The sequence below is a fragment of the Chenopodium quinoa genome, unplaced genomic scaffold (genome assembly GCF_001683475.1).
Source record: "Chenopodium quinoa cultivar QQ74 unplaced genomic scaffold, ASM168347v1, whole genome shotgun sequence".
Taxonomy (NCBI): Eukaryota; Viridiplantae; Streptophyta; class Magnoliopsida; order Caryophyllales; family Amaranthaceae; genus Chenopodium; species Chenopodium quinoa.
In genome coordinates, this window is record NW_018744593.1 from 2,681,834 (window position 1) to 2,704,016 (window position 22,183).

General features: G+C 34.1%; 3 protein-coding genes across 11 annotated transcripts; 1 reads left to right on the plus strand and 2 right to left on the minus strand.

Annotated features, from left to right (window-relative positions):
- Nucleotides 1-267: 267 nt before the first annotated feature.
- LOC110699655 (NDR1/HIN1-like protein 10) lies at nt 268-4,707 on the plus strand. 3 transcript variants are annotated; one of them, XM_021877167.1, is made up of 2 exons: nt 268-1,233; nt 4,144-4,707. In XM_021877167.1, the coding sequence occupies exon 1, from the start codon at nt 499-501 to the stop codon at nt 1,204-1,206; it is 708 nt and encodes a 235-aa protein (XP_021732859.1). In that variant the 5' UTR covers nt 268-498; the 3' UTR covers nt 1,207-1,233; nt 4,144-4,707. The 3 variants fall into 3 exon arrangements, with proteins under 3 accessions (XP_021732859.1, XP_021732860.1, XP_021732858.1); XM_021877168.1 differs by having other exon boundaries at nt 4,155-4,707; XM_021877166.1 differs by having other exon boundaries at nt 269-1,233; nt 4,204-4,707.
- A 1,131-nt stretch (nt 4,708-5,838) lies between these two features.
- On the minus strand, nt 5,839-7,536 carry LOC110699656. Its single transcript, XM_021877169.1, has 2 exons — nt 7,150-7,536; nt 5,839-6,902 (listed from the first exon to the last, which is right to left on the minus strand). Exon 1 carries the CDS (start codon nt 7,425-7,427, stop codon nt 7,167-7,169), a length of 261 nt encoding a protein of 86 aa, XP_021732861.1. The 5' UTR covers nt 7,428-7,536; the 3' UTR covers nt 5,839-6,902; nt 7,150-7,166.
- An 8,050-nt stretch (nt 7,537-15,586) lies between these two features.
- LOC110699657 (pentatricopeptide repeat-containing protein At3g14730-like) lies at nt 15,587-22,054 on the minus strand. Of its 7 annotated transcripts, none has more exons than XM_021877176.1 (4): nt 19,456-22,054; nt 19,251-19,305; nt 17,404-18,337; nt 15,587-16,542 (listed from the first exon to the last, which is right to left on the minus strand). In XM_021877176.1, exon 1 carries the CDS (start codon nt 21,431-21,433, stop codon nt 19,529-19,531), a length of 1,905 nt encoding a protein of 634 aa, XP_021732868.1. In that variant the 5' UTR covers nt 21,434-22,054; the 3' UTR covers nt 15,587-16,542; nt 17,404-18,337; nt 19,251-19,305; nt 19,456-19,528. The 7 variants fall into 7 exon arrangements, with proteins under 7 accessions (XP_021732868.1, XP_021732866.1, XP_021732867.1 ...); XM_021877174.1 differs by having other exon boundaries at nt 19,251-19,360; XM_021877175.1 differs by having other exon boundaries at nt 19,448-22,054.
- Between the last annotated feature and the right edge of the window lie 129 nt (nt 22,055-22,183).

The window sequence follows — 22,183 nt, forward strand, 5'->3', positions numbered from 1 at the left end:
TATAATCATGTAATTTTTTTCTCCTATTGTACATCCTCAAAATGTAAAGACGTAATATATCAGGGGATCGGTACTTTTGAATTAGGAAGAGAAGAACGTTGACATTTACTAGGATGCTTAGTGCTATTATCGTCTGTAATCATAATTATAGTGCATTAGTGCCCCTACATTGTATTTGTAATTGTGGGATGGACTTTGTCAGGTTGGGGCTATAATGCTTTTCCCTTGTCTTAATCTTAGCCTTTTGAGATGTGATCACATGTATGTTTAAAAATAATGTGTACCGTAACACAATATTAATAGAATATTAGAATGGAGAACATATACTAGTATAGTAATCTAAGAAAAGCAAAAGGTAAAAAACCCAAAGTGGCCAAAGATTGGCAATCCCTTGGCATGATGAGTTGTTATTCTCTTCAACCTCATTACACTCTCCACAATCATCATCAGAATCCCCCAATTTGTTCCTCTGCAACAACAAAAAAATAACGGCCTTGAATGACAGACCAATCACGCCCTGCCACCGGGTACCCGGCTCCACCCCAAAACGGTTACCCGCCACCGCCACAATCCAACTATTATTATCCAAACTACAACGCGCCACAACCATACTACCCTTCCCAACCACGCGCTACCTTCTTCCGCCGCTTCTTCGCGGCACTCATTGCTGTTTTCATCATTTTCGGCGTCATTCTCCTCATCGTTTGGCTCGTACTCCGCCCTCGTATCCCATCCTTCACCGTCGATTCTGTCACTCTTTCTTCCCTCAACACCTCCACCTCTCCTTCCCAGATCTCCGGCACTTGGTCCTTCCACTTTTCCGTCGCTAACCCTAACCACAAGCTCCATGTCTACTACGACGAAATCGAGGCTCGTTTGTTCTACAGAAACTCGCTGGTTTCCCAGAATCAACTTCCGCCGTTTGACCAGGGGACTAAGAACGTGACCACCATGGATGCTCAGCTTGTCGCTTCCTCTGCTTACCTTGAATTGGATTTGGTGAACAAATTGAAGGATGATCGTTCTAGAGGTAGCGTCAAGTTCGATGTTCAAGTGTTGGCGTTGGTCAGGTTTAAGGCTGGTGGTTGGAGAGCTCGAAGACGGTTTCTTAGGGTTTTTTGTGACGATTTGTCTGTTGCATTTTCATCCAATTCTACCAAAGGGAATTTATCCGGTGGGCCACGACGGTGTTCTGTTGATATCTGATTCCTCTTCTTCATCTTCTTTTTCCAGGTGATTGAATTGATTAATCTTTGCTATTAATTCGCTGTATGTATATGAATTATGTACGACACTGAAATCAGAGATACATTATCACGTTTATTTTCTACTTCGTAGTCTATTAATTGGCAAAAATGTGTAGTTTGTTACATACTTCGTATCTATTTATCATGTTTTCATCTTTGCTGCATTCCGGCTAAGTTATTTAAAGCTCTAATTAATGAACTTTCTGTACAACAAATGAATAGTTACTTGCATGTATAATCCTTTGCATAAAAGCATTGTTGCTGCGTTAGGCTAGACATTTGAAATGCAGCTTTAATTTCTAAGGTCCAGTGACTATAGAGTTGAACTTCTGTTGAATTTTTCATTTCTAAATTTTGTACGAGACCCCAAATCATTTTGGGACTGCACAATCAGTCAATCACCTAAATTTCCTGGTAGCTTGCTGACCTTTGATTTACGTATTAAGGATTTGATGTCGTTTCAGAGCTTTTAACTTTTTGCAATACTGGTATGAATAGTGCTAGTAGCTTTTAGAATTTTGAGGGCACGCTGACTCTAGTAATTACTTAAGGTTTGGAGTAACTTAAAAACAAAATATTAGATAACCTGCAGAATCATCTCTGGTGAGTGGTTCCAGCTCTCCCTATACGGAATATTACTAATGCAAAATGTAATGAGAAGGTACATCTAGAAAATATCTTTCTAGTTTTATGCCTGTGTATTGGTGGCTAGTACAATAAACATGTTAATTACTGTTAACAGTGAAAGTTCTAGAGAACTATGTGCAGTATGGGATGGTGGGTTTTGTATAGATTCAGAAGAATTTTCCTGGTATCATAGCAACCACTTTCTCTTGGGTTTAGATAAAGTAGGTGTGCAGCATGTTGCCTGTAGGTTTATGATGGTGCTGCTGTCTCCGCAATATATTGATCACTTGAGGGGGTGGTTTTTCTGGAGAGACTGCTGTGTGAGACTCACAATCCCCAATAACTAAAAGCTGAACTTGTCCAGTATTGACAGTATAATTTTTGAAAAAAAAAATTGGGTACAATTATGTACTCCATAAGAGGTGTGGATGCTCGAGCAAGTCTTTGATGGGGAAGAGTATAGCTAGAAGAACAAATAGGTAGCTTTTCACCCTTTACCTTCTTTAGTCAAATGGGTTCAGTTGTAAATGGTGACAGTAGTATTCATAGAAAGAATTGGCCAGGGATCTCACTGAAGGTCAAGCCTCATTTTTGTTTGCTTCTTTGGGTTTTACTATAAATGAAAGGAGGGTAGATGAGCACAAGCTTCCCTAACATGATCTTATAGCTTTTTGCCTTTGGGCCTTTCCTACACAAATAATAGTCAATTTTATTAGTCAGTCGGTAAAATAATTCTCTGAGAACCATGAAAGGTTTGGTAGCTAGCTATTGCTCGAGGCTACCTCTTTAATAGGTAAGGTTATAAATTTGTCTAGAGTATTCAAGTTCACTAGTCAGAGAAGTGAGGGCAGCTGAAGTCATGCTCCTACTTTGTGTTGGCAAAAATACCCAAGCATGCAACATGGACCAGGCCGATTAATTTGAAATTTATTTTGATTTTTGTTTGAGCTGGCTTGTCACCAAGTGAAAAAGCTGAATTCACAACAATTTAGTAGACTGAACTACTAGTATCAAGCTGTGACTTGTGGATGGAATCACATTTATTTAATAGATCCAGTGTATAAGAACTGAAGATTTGAAATATAAAAATGAGAATAAAGGAATTTGGGAGAATATTGATTATTGGTATACAATCCCAGGCCTTTGATTGGCTGGACACTCCGTACTACAAAGTTTAACAAAATCAGAATTCACTAAATAATTTTCTGATTCTCTTACCTAACAAAACAAAATTCACTCAATAATCACATTCCTTTGATTGGTTGGACATTCCCTACTACATTACTAGATTTACTATCTTGAATCCTTTTTGTTCTTCCCACTTTGACTTTTTTTAATCTCACTAAAAGATTCTAAATGGGAAGAATAATGAATATTAGAGGGTATATGCAAGGAACCAGAAGCTTCCTATTTTATTCACTTATTCCTGCAAGAAATGGTGCCAAAGGTGGTTAAAACTACCTAAGGGTAGAGTAGTAATTCAACACTAGTTTGTTATGAGATGCCTGGCAAGAGGAGTTTTGTTATGGGTTGCTTAGGAAGAAGAGTTCTGTTAGAGGCCTTTAAATATAGATGCATTGTAATCTGTTTTGCATGCTGAATATAACTCTGGGAGTTTTTCCTTTTAATTTTTCCTTGAGGGAGAGCCCGTACCTTTCGAAAGTAAGGAGGTTGTTTTGTGTGATTACTTGGATCATCATTTACTATTCCTTGTTCTGTTCTCTCTTTGACCTGCTGCTTTTCACCTCTAGTTCCTAGCTGTATATTGTCATAACAATAATTCACTTAATAATTTTCTAACCTCCTTCCCTCTGTCACCTCTAATTCACTCTTTGCCTTCCTCACCAAGCTAATCTTAATCAACTAATATGCCATACCAATTTCCTCTAGGATCCAGGTTAGTCTATTACCATCATATCCTGTAATCAGCTATAACCAAACATGGAAAACTCAGTTATTTTGGCAAGTTCGTTTGCCCTTTTTGAGTCTAGCTTTACACATGAGGCAAGTTATCACCTGGTAAGCCAGGCTCCCACTTAAATGAGCGTGGCTTCTCATGTAATTATTTGAGGATGTATGGATATAACTTCTCGAGGTCAAGCTTGTTATGGCTGCTTCCGGCTTGTTTGTTGATGGCTGCGTTATGGTGTCTGTATGCCAACAAAAGTTTAGAACCTTATTTGGGAACATTAGTGGCATTTCAATGAGAGTTGAGATGTTCAGTGTGCGATTTGACAGTGGACTGATGAAGGTTGTGTATTTTACCTAGAATTTGTGCAGGTTCATCATATGGCCTGAAGATTAATCTGAGTGCTCTCTATATTGGCAGTTTGGTATCCCCTGGAGGAATAAACCAGAAGCTCGGGCTCTTGAGCTCCATAGCCAGCCTTTCTTAGCTACTCAGATGGATATTCCTGTTGTTTGGTGCAGAATATGCCTCTAAAATTGGATATAGGAGGTCCAACTCTTCTCTCTGGTGTTGGCTTTGGTATTAGAAATTTAGAACTAAGCAACAATAGTGGCACCAATGGGTTAGTATTCTGAGGATGATAATATTTAAATTTCTTTCGTATTTGGTGGCACTTGGATCAAAGCTCAATAGTGGCTGCTATGCTGTTTGTTCAGTCAAGTTAGATGGATAAGGTGTCCATCTCACAAAGTTAGGGTTGATGTATGAACTTAGGCCTAAAAAATGTTCATAACAAGTGTCAAAAGGAAACTAGTGTGTATCAATTGGTATAAGTTGAGTAGAAGTGTGTAGCTTTACTGCAGTATTTTATGGAACAGAAATAGCTCTTCTCTCATCCATCTGCCCCCTTCCAATTCTATTTTCCTTATTAGTCTCAAACTTTTCTTTGAAATTAAACATTTTTATCTTCATTTTCATGTATAAAAATTAGGAAAAATTCATTTTAATAATCCCAATTTTGGACGATTTACTTTTAATAATCCCCACTTTGGACGATTTACTTTTAATAATCCCAACTTTGGATTACTATCTAATAATCCCAACTTTGACATCACTTTGCCTCTAGCAGTCCCAACCTGTCAACAAGTGGTCAACAACATGCTATTATTGGTTACAAAGACACGTGTCAACACGGGATTGGTCCAAAAAAATCTTTTAAAAAAATTGAAAATAAAAAAATTAGAAACGACAACCACCCTTCCCTATGCCAGCCACCTCCATGCCACCCACATCCAGCCTGACCCCCTACAAGACCCCTCTCTCCTAACATCGGCGCATAACCCCCTCCCCCTAACCATCGTAACCTTCCCCGTTAATTCCTATTTCTGAATCCAATTATTTTTAATAGATTTTGGGGTCTAAATTTCTCTAATCTATTAAATCAATTGGCTGCAATTATATTGAGGTTGTAAGGATAATATATCTATTAGATTAAGGCCTTGTTGGGCAAATGGTTGTTGGCGGTTGGCTGATTCACTTGGCTTATTTGACCAGCTGGAATGTTTGGCTGTTTATAATGGCTTTTGAAATTGGCTGTTTAAGCTGGCTGTTTATGAAAGTGTTTGGTAAATTTAGTTTTTGGCTGTTTATTAGATAATTTGTGGGCCAACAAGCAAAAGCCAACAAAAAAAGCTAGTCAAAGCAGCCTTTTCATTTTCGCTTAAAAGCCAGCTTTTTCGCTGAATGAAAAGCCAATTACCAAACACTTTTTTTGGCTGTTTGACCACGTAAAAAAGCCAAAAGCTAACCAAAAAGACACCAAAAAACCATTTACCAAACATGGTCTAATTTTGCATATATATATATATATATATATATAAACAAGACTTATGATGAAAACTAAAAACAGAAAATCTCAACCATCCATTATTACTAACAAGATCCAACGGTTTAAACATAGAGTCATTATATATAAAAATAACGTAACTATATACAAAAATAGGGTAACTATATCAATTTTTACAACATTTACATTAACGTCACTATATACAAAAATAAGGTAACTATATCAATTTTGATCATATTCTCATAGAAGCACTATATACAAAAGTAGGGTAAATATATCAATTTTGACCACATTTACATAAAGGTCATTATATACAAAGATAAGGTCACTATGTTGCTGAAAATCCATGAAACAGAGGCATCATCCTACATATTCATACCGCAATTGGTCATCAACAGTTTCACACACCAAAACATTGTGACTTGATAGATTAATTAACAATGCCAACACATTAATGAATTTCTTCTCATGCTTGATACTACTCCCTCCGTAAACCAATACCCACAAACAAACATATTTATCCTAGATTATACATCTATCTTTGGGTTCCGAAAAACTAATTGTTAATCAAAGAAATGCATAATCATCAAAAAAGCACTTTTTCAAATTGATATGATTATACATTTATACTATAAGTAAATAGTATGATGATGATGAAGTAATTGAAAGGGCAGTGATTGAGATAGAGATCTCATTGACATGTCGCTTGCTGGGAGCCCAAGCTGGTTGAGAATCAACAATGCCATTGACAAAACCTCCATCTCTCTCTCCAATCTCTTCTACCTCTCTCCCCAGCATACCCACTGCTTCCAGGGCTTGCAGGAGCTTCCCTTTCCACCTCTCTCCATGCCATACCACCACCTCACAGAGGATACCTCCCCTTCCTTTGTACTCTCTAGCACTTCACCATCCTTCATTGACTGGTCAGATTGCTTAGTCACAAAGAGCTGCTTGCGGGCGGATTTTATACGGGCTAATTCTTCTATCTCCTATTTCAGCACAACCCAACAACAACACACAGTAGCTATGCGTTTCCACAACAACCACCAGCCACCTTAATTAATTCGCCTAGCCATCCATGTAGTTCATCCACCTCGCACCCTCCAAATCCACAACCAACCTCCGCCAATTCACATGACCAGCTATCGCAATAACCACCATAGCAGCCAGTCGCAACATCAGCAGCCGCATCTCTATCGGACGCCCACACAGCGGCCACCAATTGCTCCAAAAATTCGCCACCAAAGACCGACTCCAACATCAGCAATTCAACCTCCAACAATCAACAATTCAGCCAATTAGAAAATACAAAATTAAACGAAAATACAATTGCATTCAGAACCGGAAGAAAGTCGAGCAAAAATTACACATAAAATACAATTGAAGCTCGAGAATGCCAAACGATGAAATTAAGTTGAATTATAACATAATTACACTCATATGAAACTCGATTAAGAATGAAATAGCTCAAATAAAGTTTATTGATTACAATCAATTTCAAACAATCAAAACCTAATTACCTGAAAAAGGAGGGAGATCAATGACCATGTTTTTGGGCATGCTCAAGATGACGACGTTCCTCGGGAAGAGCAACAAGGTAAGAGAAGGCCATACCACCAAAGCAAACATGGTAAAGAGGCGTGATTGAATCAGTCTCGATGTATTTAGCATGGTAACCGTCGATTCCTTTGGCAAATGATTCCTTGAGGTAGGAGAAAGATAGCATAGACTTCACCTTGCCGGGAACTTCCTTCACTGTAACACCTCGAAGCTTGTTGATGAATCTACGCAACGCCATTGTTGTTCGATAAGAGAGAAAGTGAGGAAAGAGAGAGAAAAATTGGGGATCGAATTTCGATTATAACCTTAGGATATAATCTCATCCGTTGATTAAAATTCAATGGTTAAGATTATCTATTTTTAGTTTTTAGCTTTAGACTTGTTTTCACATGATCTATTATATATATATATATATATATATATATATATATATAAAAAAGGAAATCGCATTGCTTAATTTGATGTTGGGTTCTAGAATTAATTGAAAGTAGCTGTATCTCAATTGGGTTTTAATTTCTTTGTTTTACGATTGAGTTTTGTAAGCTTGTTTCCTTAATTTCAAGCAGAGGAGAGAGAAAAGCAGAGGGGACGAGGAAGGCACGATGGAAGGGGGAACGGGGAGGGGGGTCTGGGCGGCGCCGGCCGACGCCAGGGGGCAATAGAATCGTGCTGCGCGTGGGTGGTAAGGATGTTAGGCTGTTTTTTTTTAACTTTTTTTTTTATAATTTTTTTAATTTTTTAAACCAATAAACATGTGACACGTGTCATTAAATAAAATAATTAAATAAATAAACTTATTTGTTCATCAGTTAACCGATCATTGGGACTGCTGGAGGCAAACTGATGTCAAAGTTGGAATTATCAAATAATAATCCAAATTTGAGATTATTAAAAGTAAATCGCCTAATACAGAGATTATTAAAGTAAATTTTTTCTAAAAATTATAAGAACTAGATATTAATAACTAACACATACATGGTACAAAAATAAGCAAAGCAAAAATCCACGTCCCTACTAACGCCTATGACCATTGACCCACTAACAACAGTCCTAATAATATACCACTTGCTTAACAAATCAAACCCACTAAACTACTAATTAAACTAAACTATAGGAATTGAGTCGCATTAGTTAGAGACTCGCGCGCATCCCACTACTTTGAAGCACTACAATCAACAACATTACCTCCATCAAGCAATTATAGATTTAGAACTAAAAAAAAAAAAGGCAAATTTCTCTTTTGTTCCACAAATTTCACCTTTTCATTCAACTCCATATAGTTTAGGATGAGTTTGACATTCACAAGTTCACGAGACCATTGAACTACCAACATTTATTTATATACTAGTATAAATCCCGTGCAATGCATGTTTTTTACAAAATTTTATTGCGACTGACAATGTTTAGTTATTACTACAATAATTAATTATAAAAATGAATTATATTACTGTACATAATAAATAACTTCATTATTTATAATAAATAAAATCAAGGTTAATACCCGCGCTTGCAATACACTTAAGTCCCACACTTTGATAGGCACATGGGTAATTTAATTGATTATTTGTTTCATTTTTAGTGAATGGTGGAGAATTTAATTTTTGTTTTATTATTAGCAATATTGTTATGATTATAGTCAATGGGTATTTTTATCTAATATTCCTATAATATTAAATACAAAAATACATAGTTATGTATAAATATATAATTTGATAAATTATTTAGGATATATATTGCATATTTGTATTATATTTACAAAATGAGGTGCAATGTTAATAAAAGTATAAATTTTTACAACTTCATTTATTTTACTTTTTCATCGAAAATTGTTGATGGGTTTATGTTTGAAAATAAAATACAAAGTACAACATATGCATAAAATTATACAAAAAAGAATAATTTGAAGTCTTATAGAAAATTACTATTTTAATACAGAGTACACAATAAAAAATGGTAAGAAAGATATTGTTCTTAAAAAATGAAAAGAAAGATATAAAAATATATATTGGTAGAACATATATGGAAGAAATTTGATTTGAAATATAGAAGTTAATATTTGACAAAAAAAAAATCATTTAGGCGGAAAATTTTTTAATTAGAAGATGACATGTGCCATCCCAAAATTTGCCTTTAGTATAAAGTTATAGATTTATCATTGAAATTACCAAGTGTTTAAAGGGAGTTACAATATGAGAATAGTAAAATCAGATAAACAAAAGTGAAAGAGAAAATGGGTTTGTATTCTAATAAAATTTAGGTAAAATATGTTTTGATTTCGGTTAAAAACGAGAGATAATTAAATCATATAAGTAGTAGATAAAAAAATATTTGTAGAATATGACCTTTCTATGATTCTATCTCGCCTTGCTTTTCACATATGTATCCCCATGTCCTAAGATAAAGTGCTCGAATTTATGGGTGGTTATCTCTAGAGGTGTCAATTTGGATAATTGAATTGAGTATAGGTCGGGTCTATAAGAGACGAGTCTGTTCGGGTCAAAATTATTCTTTTAACTCGGTTCAGGTATTCGTCATAGTCTATCGAGTCCGGGTCGGATATGGGTCGAGTCAACTCCAGATCGGTTCATGTTCGGTTCGGATAAATTCGAATCGGGTTCAAAACGGGTTTATCCGGGTTAATTTCGGGTCGGATGAATTTGAGTCGGGTTGATTTCGGTTCGGATGATTTCAGTTCAGTCAAGTTCGGTTTGATTAAGATAAGGTCGATTCAGTATTTGGTCAATTCCGATTCAAATCCTTTCCATGTTTGTCTAGATTTTGGTCGAGTTGACCAAATTCAATATCCAAATAAGGTCATTTTTAAAATAGAGTAATTATTGAATTTTTACCTTATTATTGGGTCGATATCAAGTCATTCATGTGTCATTTCTCATATTGCATGGTTAATTATTACGAAATGCGAAGATTTAGTTTTCTCATTCAATCAATTCTTGTGTAATATTTATGTTGGAGCCAAATCTAAATTGAATAATTATCGATGACTTATCATACCTACATACATAAGTGAGACGATTAGTAATGAACTATTGATAGATTGATAGATGATAGTCACATATGGTGATATACAAAAAAAGAATGTCCTCTTTTTAAGGTACTATTATTCAATTGTTTAATCTCATGAGGCTTCTATTTATTAGGCGTGATTTCGAGTACAAATTCCCTTTAAATCTGCAAAAAGGAGCGTGATCAAGCAATAACAATAAATCATGAATAATCAAACAACATATGATTAATACAACAATCATCATCATAATAACATCATCAAAACACCATTAGTAGTAAGATCCTAGGCATGATACTAAACGGATTAATAACAAATCTTACCATGTCACTAATAATAAGATCAAAGCGTTATCCTAAATACGATACTAGAAATCATAAAAACATCCTTAACATGATACTAGGAATCATAAAGACATCCTAACATGATACTAGGAATTAAAATAATATTGTAAATATGATTTCTACTCCAAAATCAAAGAATAATAATGAGGGTGATTGAATTACTCACTTCGATGCTTCGATTTTCTTGTTATTAAAACAATACACACGTTAGTAACCTTCAAGAAAGATTAAATCAATAAAGTAAATAAATCATATATGAATTGAAATAGAGATTTAGGACCAAACCCTCAGAACTATCAACCTTTCACGTCGAGGTCGAAGGCAACGTCGAGTATGGTTAGGAGTATTCAAATCTCGCGAAGGAGGTATTGTGGATGATTTAGATGTATCAAGGATGTGTTTAGGCTAAGGCTAAGAACATTGCAATCAAGAGAGAGAATAGATGATTATGATGATTGTGATGATTGATGATGGTTGTGGATGGCTATTGTCCATGATCTGAAACGGGAAGAAACGACCTCTACTTATTAGGAAAAAATAGAGTCTTAGCGATTAGAAAATATCAGAATTTGAATCGGAATAAAACAGGTTTCATCGCGGAATGATAGAAGTATCGCGGCGCGACAGTGTCCATCTTGGCGCGATAAGACCATCGCGGTACGACAGTGTTCATCGTGGCGCGATAAGACCATCGCAGGGCGACAGGACCATCGCGCCGCGATAGTTCATACGGAGTTTGATTTCCAATAGAATTGGGTTAACGAAATATATCCGTACGTCTTTTAATTTGGACGGGATAAGGACTATCATATGAGAAGTTTTATTCGGCTTTGAACTCCTTTAATCTTTATCTTTTAGGAAAGGATAAATTAGAACCTTCTAGAGGATTCTAGAAACTCCTAAGGAATCCTAATGAGTTTAGGATTGGAAATAAAGTGTTTGGACCATCACATGATCAATTGGGTTGTAGGTAAGGTGGACCTAGGTCTAGTTTGGGCTTGGTTTAATATTTTAGCCATAACTTATTTGTTTTAAGTCGGATTTGGACTTATAACACGAAATGAATGATTTTAAGGATACGAAATAAATGATTTTGGGATTAAAGTCACGAAATAAATGATTTTGGATTAAAACATTTTAGGAAAGGTTAGAATATGGTCAAGGCTTAAGGGGAACTTCACAAGACTCTTCAACTCTTTACCGAACTCGTCAATCAAAACGTAAAAAATACTCATCATTGGATTTGGTTTTTGGGGAGACACAATCAAGTGTCTACAATATAGTAGTATAAGAACTTGAAAAAAGGATCATAGTTAATAATAATATTAATTCTTTATTTTATAAAAATAAAATTAAACCTTAAAAAAAAATTACTTGTTTAACAGGTCACCGGTCATTTGGGATTGTTTTGGACGAATGAAGTATAAAGTTGGAATTATTAAAAACCAGTTTTGTGCCCAGACGACGCCCGAATAACTGATAAAATTTTAGGATAAACTTTTTGGCTTGAATGTTCATTAATACGGTTATGTAATTATAGAATAGTGTACTTTTTGTAGATTTGTTTGTAAATAGACATCTATATTATTATTGACTTGAAATTATTGTTATTGAATTTAAATTATTTTTACTCAACTAAAAGTATTTTTACCAAACCAAAATTACTTTTACAGATTAAAACTTATTTTTACTGATTCTCTGTTATTTTTTTAACTAAATTAAATATATTATACATGGATCTCATTTTAAAAAACTTTTTGAAACAAATTTTATGATGGAAATAAAATCAAGTTATAGGATATTTATTAAAAGTTATGATTAATTTTTTATACATGAAATATTAGAAGTATAGTGATAAAAAACTCTATACAACATTTTTTATCTTAAAAAATCTATCCAATGCCCGGGTGATGTTCAGATGGTTGATAAAATTTTAGTATAAAATTTTTGGCTTGAATGTTAAATAAGGTCAAATAATCCTTTTTGATAATTCAGGATACTTAGACATACAATATCATATAACTTATTTACATAATAGAGTACTTATTTCAAAAATTATATATTTAATTTATCAAAAAGTATTATTGTATTCAAATAGTATAAAATAAGATATCTATGTTGTTATTGACTTGAAATTATTTTTATTGAACTTAAACTAAAATTATTTTTACTGATGAAAATTTATTTTTACTTATCTTTCTATAATTTTTAAAATAAATTAAATATATTATAAATTGATCTTATTTTAAAGAAATTTTTAAAACGAATTTTATGATGTAAATAGTATTGAGTTATAAGATATTTATTAAAAGTTACAATTAATTTTGTATATCTATAATATTAGAAGTATATCGATAATAAAACACTATACAATATTTTTATCTAGTTTTGTGCCCGGACGATGCCCAGATGGTTCATAAAATTTTAAGATAGCATTTTTACTTGAATGTTAAATACGTTCAAATAATTCTTTCTGATAATGTAGGATATTTGGACATACGATATCATATGGAGTGTACTTTGTATAGTTTTGTTTGTAAATAAATATCTATGTTATTATTGACTTGAAATTATTTTTATTAAACTTCAATTATTTTCACTGAATTAAAAGTATTTTTACCAAACTAATACTATTTTTACCGATTAAAACTTATTTTTTACTGATTCTCTAATATTTTTTTAAAATAAATTAAATAACAATGCATTTTGTATGCAACTAACCACACCATCTTGTCGGACAAAGTAACCCCTATAAAATTGATCGAGTAACCCCTGTAATACTAACCAAGTAACCTTTAACACTGACTAAGTAACCCCTATCTATAACACTGATTGAGTAACCACTATAACACTAATCAAGTAACCCCTATAGCACTAACGAAGTAACTCTGATATTGTAATAGTTGGTGACATGGTTTGGCTAGTTACGTATAAAAGTTTGTGATTAAATATATTATAAATGGATCTTATTTTAAAAAACTTTTTAAAATGAATTTTATGATGGAAATAATACCGAATTATAAGATATTTATTAAAAGTTATGATTAATTTTGTATATATGAAATATTAGAAGTATATTGATAATAAAACTCTATACAACTTTTTTGTCTTTAAAAATCTATTCAAAATCGCTTACTTAGCATCATATGTGTCACAATAATAACTATTTGTCGCCTACGTGGCGCGACACTTGGCGAAAAACTGGAATGCCAAGTGTCGCTGTCTCGTGGCCTGGCTGCGAGACCGACTTTATTTATTAGTGATATGATATGATATGATATGATATGATATGATATGATATGATAACGAAAGTTGGAATTATTTTGGGCGGACGGAGCAAAGTTAGGGTTATTCTTGACAATTTTCCTAAAATTTATTAATATAAAACCTTGGGCCTCACACGTACACACACCTTTCTTAATTATGTTTATTAGTTTAAGACAGATTGATGGCATTCCTATTGATTGAAGCTACTACAATTATAAATAGATTCATTTTGCATGTATATGATTATTCATTATTACTCTTGTTTTACGTAGAAAATTAGCCTTTAAAATCAGCTTCTTGAATTTGGAAAGCATGAAGAACTCAACGTTGGTCTCTATCCTTTTAGTCTTGTGCTTTCTTCTCTCATCAGGTAACTTAAATCTTCTAATAAATATTTACTTTTTGTTGCATAGTATTTTGTACTCCCTCCATTTCTTTTTATTCTAAGAAAATGTTAGTGGGAAGAACAAAAAGATTTATATTAGAAGAGTATAATGGTCTTAATGAACAATCTAATTTGTCCATTTATGCAACCTGAAAAGAAAATACATATTTCCTTAGTTCTAATTTGTTTTGCTTTTTTTTTTTTTTTTTATTGTCATTTTTTTTTTCCTATTATGTCCTAATTTAATTTGTGTCTTTCTATTTTTGCCACGCGCAAATATTGTATTTAAAGTTCTCATATTGTATTTTATTCAACTTGTACGTTTTGACCGTACTTATTCATTAAAACAACTACAATTGATAATCACACTAATATTTTTTATTAACATAGCAAGAAAACGCAAATTTTACCAAAAGCAATACATCAAATCTTATCAAAGATTTCAAATTCATGTTTAACTCAAATTCAGGCTTATTATAAACTAATATTTCATCTCATAATTAAGCATATATGATTCATAACTCAGTAAATTTGTACATTTTGGCATTATTATTGCATTTCTCTAAAAAGGCTTTATTATTTTATTTTTATTTTTTGGCTTGGAAATTCAGAAACAAGAGGTTGCATGAGCATGCCTTGTGGATTTATAGGCAAATGCACCCCAAATTCTTGCAAGAAAGTATGCGAAGGAATTGGATCACAAACACCCATTTGCATCTCTACTACTAATTGTTGCTGCCTTAGTGATCAACCAACAGCTTTGCACTACCTTTTTTATAAGCAACAAAAACTTCAAGGGAACTAATTAGCCTCTATCCTATTAATGTTTCCTTTAATGCCGCTTATTGTATGTATTCTTGTAATTTTAATCTACTCCATTCGAATTTAGTTGTTCAAGGTTAACCTCGATATTAATTTTGGACGGAGGAAGTAGTATTTAAACCTAAACACTTTTAACTATAAAGTTTTGACGAACGTCAAAATTGCATTTTATTGGGGTTTGGTCTGTAATAATATAATACAAAGTTGCTTGCTTTACATTCATTGAATGGTACGATACAAAGTTACTTCAACACCATGATAATATTTCTCTTGATGGAATAACTTCTAAATACAAGTATATCTTTTAGTAAACCTGAAGCATCTCCCTTTATGTCCAATTGTTCTTAATTGCCAAATTGGCAAGTTCAACTGGTTTAATTAGGTCATTTTATATGTTATATGCTTAATTAGCAAGAAAGAACAACTCGAAATTGTAAAGATGGTATCGCCATTATGCTCTACTTTGGTTTTATGCATATTTGTCTCTAATCGGGTAATTTATACCGGTTAATCACACAAAATGAGATTATGAATGAAATTAGCACGTCTAATATAGATGCTTGGAAGCCACCACCTACTAGGATTTAATTTGGGAATACAAACATCCGGAGTTACAATAGACATGTTGCACATTCCATAATAACCCATCAAGCCTAATAACACTTCTAAACAAGAGTGGGTTACATCGGAAAACTATAGCCGTTTGATCTAAACAGACACATCTTCTTGGATCTCGATCAATCATGAAAATACGTACTTTATATTCACACCAGAGGTAGCAAGAGCCACAGTATACCATGTGGATTTGTGGATACATAGGCATATGCACATGCACATGCACAATGGAAGCCTGCGAGAGAATATGCAGTAGCCCGATCACTCAAATGTATCTCATTACCCAAATGCATCTCAGACACTAACTGTTGGTCTGTTGCTGCCTTAATTGTCAATAGCTTCCAATCAAATGGTTGCATGCTACCCTGTTTTCTAAGCAAGAGAAGCATCTATGAAAAATTTCTCCCAGCTCTGAATATATTTTTTACATATTACAAAGTAATAAAAAAAATAAAAAAAAAAAACAAAGTTGTTCCTGTTGATTACATTGAAATCCATAAACTTCCTGTAAAGTTGTTCATACATCAAGTTTGCTAGCTATAACAGCCGATTCTTCGTTATCGTAACTTGCTACTCCAACCTCAGACTTATTGACCGTAGTAAGCTGAAAGCCAGCCCGGCTGTCATCTGACATTTTCGAATCTTTAACAAGCAATTACAGCCAGCAATATGAATTGCAAAATCACAGTTGAAGTAATTCAAATTTACAAATTAAAGTGGAGCACTTTCTATGATTCTATATCAAATCTTCAATATCTATTCTAAAGTTCTTGAGAACAAAATAGACATTGGCTCGATCAATGAACATGTATAAGAAAGGTATGATACAGTTGGGGGTAATCCCTTGTCCTAAGACTCCAGGAATAACCATGTCATCTGGACATTTGAGTTCTGGACCCTGAAGTACGAAAAAGGCAACATTAGGCTTGTTAAAACAGACAGCTATAACAAAAGATTTACAATCTATCCTTCCTAACTTCAAAGTACACCTTGCTAATTTTTTTTCTCCTTATTATATTGTCCTCTTTGGTTATTAATATATGCTTACCCAATCAACCCTTCTTTTCCCACTGCAATGTTAGTTTAAATTTGCTTACACCTCCTAAGCATTGACAATATCTCTGAGACTTGTTTATGTTTCAGCAGCATAGAGAAAGGAGGGAAGAGTTGTGGTTTCACAGCGCAACTATTCAAAATACATATAAGTTGATAAATTGCTTGTCTTAATAAGAAATCTAACTCTACAAACCCAAACACCTCAAGCAAATAGATAAATTTGACGATTGATAAATACATGGTATATGATACCAGTACGAGAGAATCTATGGAGAACAATGGCAAAACAATATTCCAACAACTAAAAAAAATGCTAGCCTTTCCTAGCAACATCAATGCTGCAGAAATAACATTTATTCAATCAAGTATAATAAACAACATTTACTGATTGAACACTCAGCAGGTAACAATATCAGATAATTTCAGATGCGTATGTAAGAGTCTGAAGGCAGAACAAAGAATGAATAGATTTAATGGTATAAAGCACACTTCAAGCATGTCACACATCCTCCCCCCCCCCCCCCCCCCCCAACCCCCTCAATTGGTCTTCTAAGTTCTTGACTTTAAATATTCTACAATTTTGCTTATAACATTCTTAAATGGGGATGGTAACACAGACACCAATCTGCTTCATCATTTAAATAGGCCCAATTGACTACAGATGCTCAAAACGTAAAGATGTTGTATATTGGGGGATTGGTACCTATGGATTATGAAGAGAACATTGACATTAAAACACTTGCAATTTGTTACTAGGATGCTTTATGCTACTACCGTCTGTAATCATAATGAAAGTGCCCTTGCATGGTAATTGTGGAATGGACTGTCAGGTTGGGCAAGAATGCTTTATTTGATTACTGAACCTGGATTGTGTATCCACAGCTCACTCTTCTTTTCTTCCTGGACACAAAATCACACTCTAAGATATTCACTGCATGCTACTTCTTACAATAACAAAACATCGACAGCCAAGCCAAATCGACAGGAACTTACTGATTTTTACTAAGTTGTTTAACTAATTACGAACATCATAGGAGCTTCGAAGATCTACTAAAATTATGTTTTTGTTTTTTTTTTTTTTTTTTGACAAAATTTCTTAATTTCTAAATTGAAATTTGAAGACCTGAGAAAAGGGTAAGGCAATGAGATGATAATTAATCTTGTTTATCAGCCGCTATAATGTTATCTAAAGTTTATCTTATGTGAATAATGCAGCTATAAGCCAGGACAAAAGTAAAAGACAAACTTATCTAATGCATCATCTTATAGTTATTAAAAAGATTATTTCCAGCACAGAACATAGGAATATACGAAAACATTATCCGAAAAGAAGATGATATGGAGGGGAGAGGGAAGGTAATGTGACAAAATAATGCTTACTCTAAAGGAAAGACAAGAAGAAATACCAGAGAGGTGGATTTACACTGCAAACTACAGGGCAAATTTGAACATTTACAAAGTAGATAAGCTCATTGGGTATTAAGATGGGGTGAGAAAATGGAGGGATAAAACCATATTGCACAAACATAAATTTCAAGTATAAGAGACATACCAAAGTGAAAATGTAACAGAGATGAAAAAAAGTGATACACTGCTCAGATTGATATCCAATGCCGTTGCAAGAGCCGTAGGGAAAACTGTAAAATCCAAAGGCAATCTGTCGCATTAGTTATCAGATAAGTCAATGTTAACAGTCCAATAGTAACACTAAAAGGTTTGGACCAAAATTGGATTTAGGAAAGCCTAATCTATTCCATCCAATGTACACCCCTATATATGGCGATTAGCATCTTACAAAACACATACTTCATAAGAAGTACAAAATTAAGAGGCTTTTGACCAAATTAAAACCTTAGTTAAGATTTTCGCTGGATAGCATATTCACTAAGTAATTTGGAACTAGAAAAGCTAATTTCCAAAGTGTTATTATAAGCGCAATACAAATTCAGCATTTTGAAGGCTTATATTGGAGAATAGTAAACTCCATTTAATCTTTTCATAGCAGTTTCAATTAACACATACCCTCATATGTTATTTTATATTTCCAAAATGCTACTCCTTATTAAATTGCTGACTAAGAGCTGCTAGTTTACCAAAATCTTCAACTAAATTGCTAGAGCTAACAACTACAAGTAAAACATCAGATTTGTCTCAGACTGAAGAAAATTAATCAGCAGTGAAGAAAAAAGATCATATCTGTTTCTGAACAAGTTTAGAAATAATTAAGCATTTAATACAGGAAATACATATTTCCAAACAATAAAAGCATTATTTAAAGTTAAAAAAAAAAAAAAAAAAAACATAAACAAACAAGTAGAACAAAATTCCCTTCATCCCAAGGATATTTTGATTATGACTTATGATTGGCAGAGGATAAGTAAATTCATCAACCCATAATAAGGTCTGTTCTTTCAAAGAACAGTTTGATTACAAGCTGAGGCCAAATTTTTGCAAAGACCAAACTGGTTTGTGCTGGCGCTGGGAGGTTTATCAGACAAGTTCAAAAATAGAACACTAAGTCGAAAGAGTTCATACATAATAGTAACTTACAGAATCAACCAAATCATATCATTGATCATTCTTCCAATATGCTGCAAAATAGGCACTGCCAGATATACACTAAGTCAGTTCAAAGCCATTCCATAAGTGCAGTCCCTAGCCTAGCAACCCAAACAAAGTCAAATTTAACAAAGACATAACAAAGGGCTTTATCAGTTGTCTAAATTTAAACAATGAACCAGACTTACCACCTCACCTTCATCTAACCAGCATATTCAAGAAAAATTTCAATTGTACCTCACCGCTGAGAAAAAACAAGTTACTATTGTTTATAGGGCAGAAAGAGCATATCCATGCTCACAAAGAGGAGCAATCAATGAGTCTAGACTGGCATAGATTGAGTTTGCTTCAGGATGGTTCTGGTCACCAGTAACGAAGATATGGACACTATTATTGACCTCAATCCAGCTATAACCAGGATTCTTGTTTATGTTTTGTCCCTTCATAGTCAATCTTAAATCTGACACTGCTTCATATTGACCAGCAGCACCATAAATATTTGACATTAATACATAACTTCCACAGTGTTCGGGATCAAGTTCATACATATGCTTGGCAGCAACTTCAGCAAAAGTAGAATTTCCATGGAGCCTACATGCTGCTAAAAAAGCCCTCCATACAACAGCATTACTCTCAATAGGCATTGTCAATAACAATTCATAAGCCTCATCAAGCTGCCCTGCCCTACCAAGCATATCAACCACACATGCATAATGTTCAATAGTAGGAGCCACACCATATACAGACTCCATTTGTGAAAGGTATTCACGGCCCTGCCTTAGAAGACCTGCATGACTACAAGCTGACAGAATAGCAATGAATGTCACCTCATCTGGTGCTATTTTTTCAGCACACATAAAGTCAAACATAGATAATGCCTCATTCCCTTGGCCATGCATGCCAAATCCCATGATCATGATATTCCAAGATGCCACATCTCTGTAAATCATCTTGTCAAAAACCATGTATGCATACCTCATACTACCACATTTTACATACACATCCATAAGAGTATTGTTTACCAGCAAGTGGTCAAAATCACTCACAGTTTTACTACTTCCAAGCCCATTGGCAATCATGTACCTATGGATTTCCTTAGCATGCAACAGAGCAGCCAGGTGAGAACAAGCAGGAAGTACTGTTGTAATAGTGACTAAATCAGGTCTAGCACCAGCGTCTAACATCCTGTGGAAAAGTTCCATTGCTCCATGTTGATCACCAGATTGTTCATGAACACTTAAAATTGTATTCCATGAGAATAAGTCCTTTTCTGCCATACACTCAAAGATCTTTGAGGCATCATCAACACATTTGCATTTCCCATACATATCAATCAATGTATTTGAAACTGAAACAACCGATTCATAACCCTTCTTTATTACAAAACCATGCATTGAACGTCCGTTAATAATGTCCGCACTCATAGCCAAGGCTGATAAAACCCCTGTAGCGGTGAAGTTATTTGGCATAGAACCATCTTCATTCATCCTCCTAAATACTTCCAAAGCCATTTCAAATTCCTCAATATGAACATAACCATTGATCATAGCATTCCAAAGCACAACATCCCTCACAAGCAACTCACCAAACACATTATAAGATTCACTCATAGCCCTGAATTTCAAATAGCAATTGACCAAAGCACTGCCAATAAATACATCCGATTCCAACCCAAACTTAAACAACAAAGCATGAATCTTTTTCACTTCAACAACTTCTGAACAGCCCTTAATTGCACAAGGAAAAGTAAACTTATCTGGCTGTAAACCTTGATGCCTCATATCCACATAAAGCTCAAAACCTTCATCATTTAAATTATTGCCAACAAACCCCGCAATGATTGCATTGTATGTAAAAACATTATGAATATCTTTGGATGTCAAAAACACAGACAATGCATAGGACATGTGATCACACTTAGAATACATGTTTATGAGGCTCGTAATCGATAAAGGAGACCCCAAAAGGTCGTGTCGAAGCATCCATGAATGAAGTTCTTTGCCTTTGTACAAATTGGAGTGCTTAGCAAACAGCTGTAAGAAGGAAATACATCCAGGAATGGTCGCAATGTTCGGTTCGAAAGGCTGTAGAGAGGATATTGAGGCAAGCCCAAGAGAGCAAAACCGAGGTCTACTAGCAACAACTGAAAAGAGATTACTTCTTCCATAAAACATGATACAAACAAAGTAATCCTTCCCTAATCCCTACCAAACTGTTTAGAATAAATTAACAACTAAAAAATCTTCCGGCCTTTCGGGTTCTAAAACCAGGCCCGTCGATGAGCATGGGCAACAGGGGCACCCGCCAAGATAATAGGTACATTTTCATAATTCAGTCCTAACATTAAAGGGTTATACACAAAAGTCTGCAACACAATAGCAACCGAGTTTGACTCAAATTAGGCTTGAAAATACGGATAAATTCTTCTTGCTTAAGATTATCGATGTATATTGCACATAGAATAATTCTAACAACAAAATTCCTAGTTATAATCTATCACAACTTCGGAGATTATAATCAATAGTTCAATAATTCACCTTAGAAGAACCCTAAATTACTGAACACAAATCAATGAAAGTGTGAAACTAAACCATTGACTGATATTAGTAATTAATGATTAAAGATAAAAATCTTATCTCAGAAGCTGTTTCAAAGGAGTTGAGAAAGCTCAGAAGCCGCTTCAATGGAGAATTCAAAGTGTGTTTCAATGGAAGAGATAGAGAGAAGGGTGCAGCACTGCAGCGTAAGAGTGTACATACGTCGTTTTTTCCCTTTTTTTTTTTTTTTTTTTTTTTTTTTTTAAAAAAAAAAACAATGAAGTACTCCGTATTAATCTCTCAATTTTTTTTTGGGTTTTTTTAATCGTGATTGTTGAGTTTTTAAAATGTACCCATACTTTTTCAAAATTACAGAATGTGCCCTCC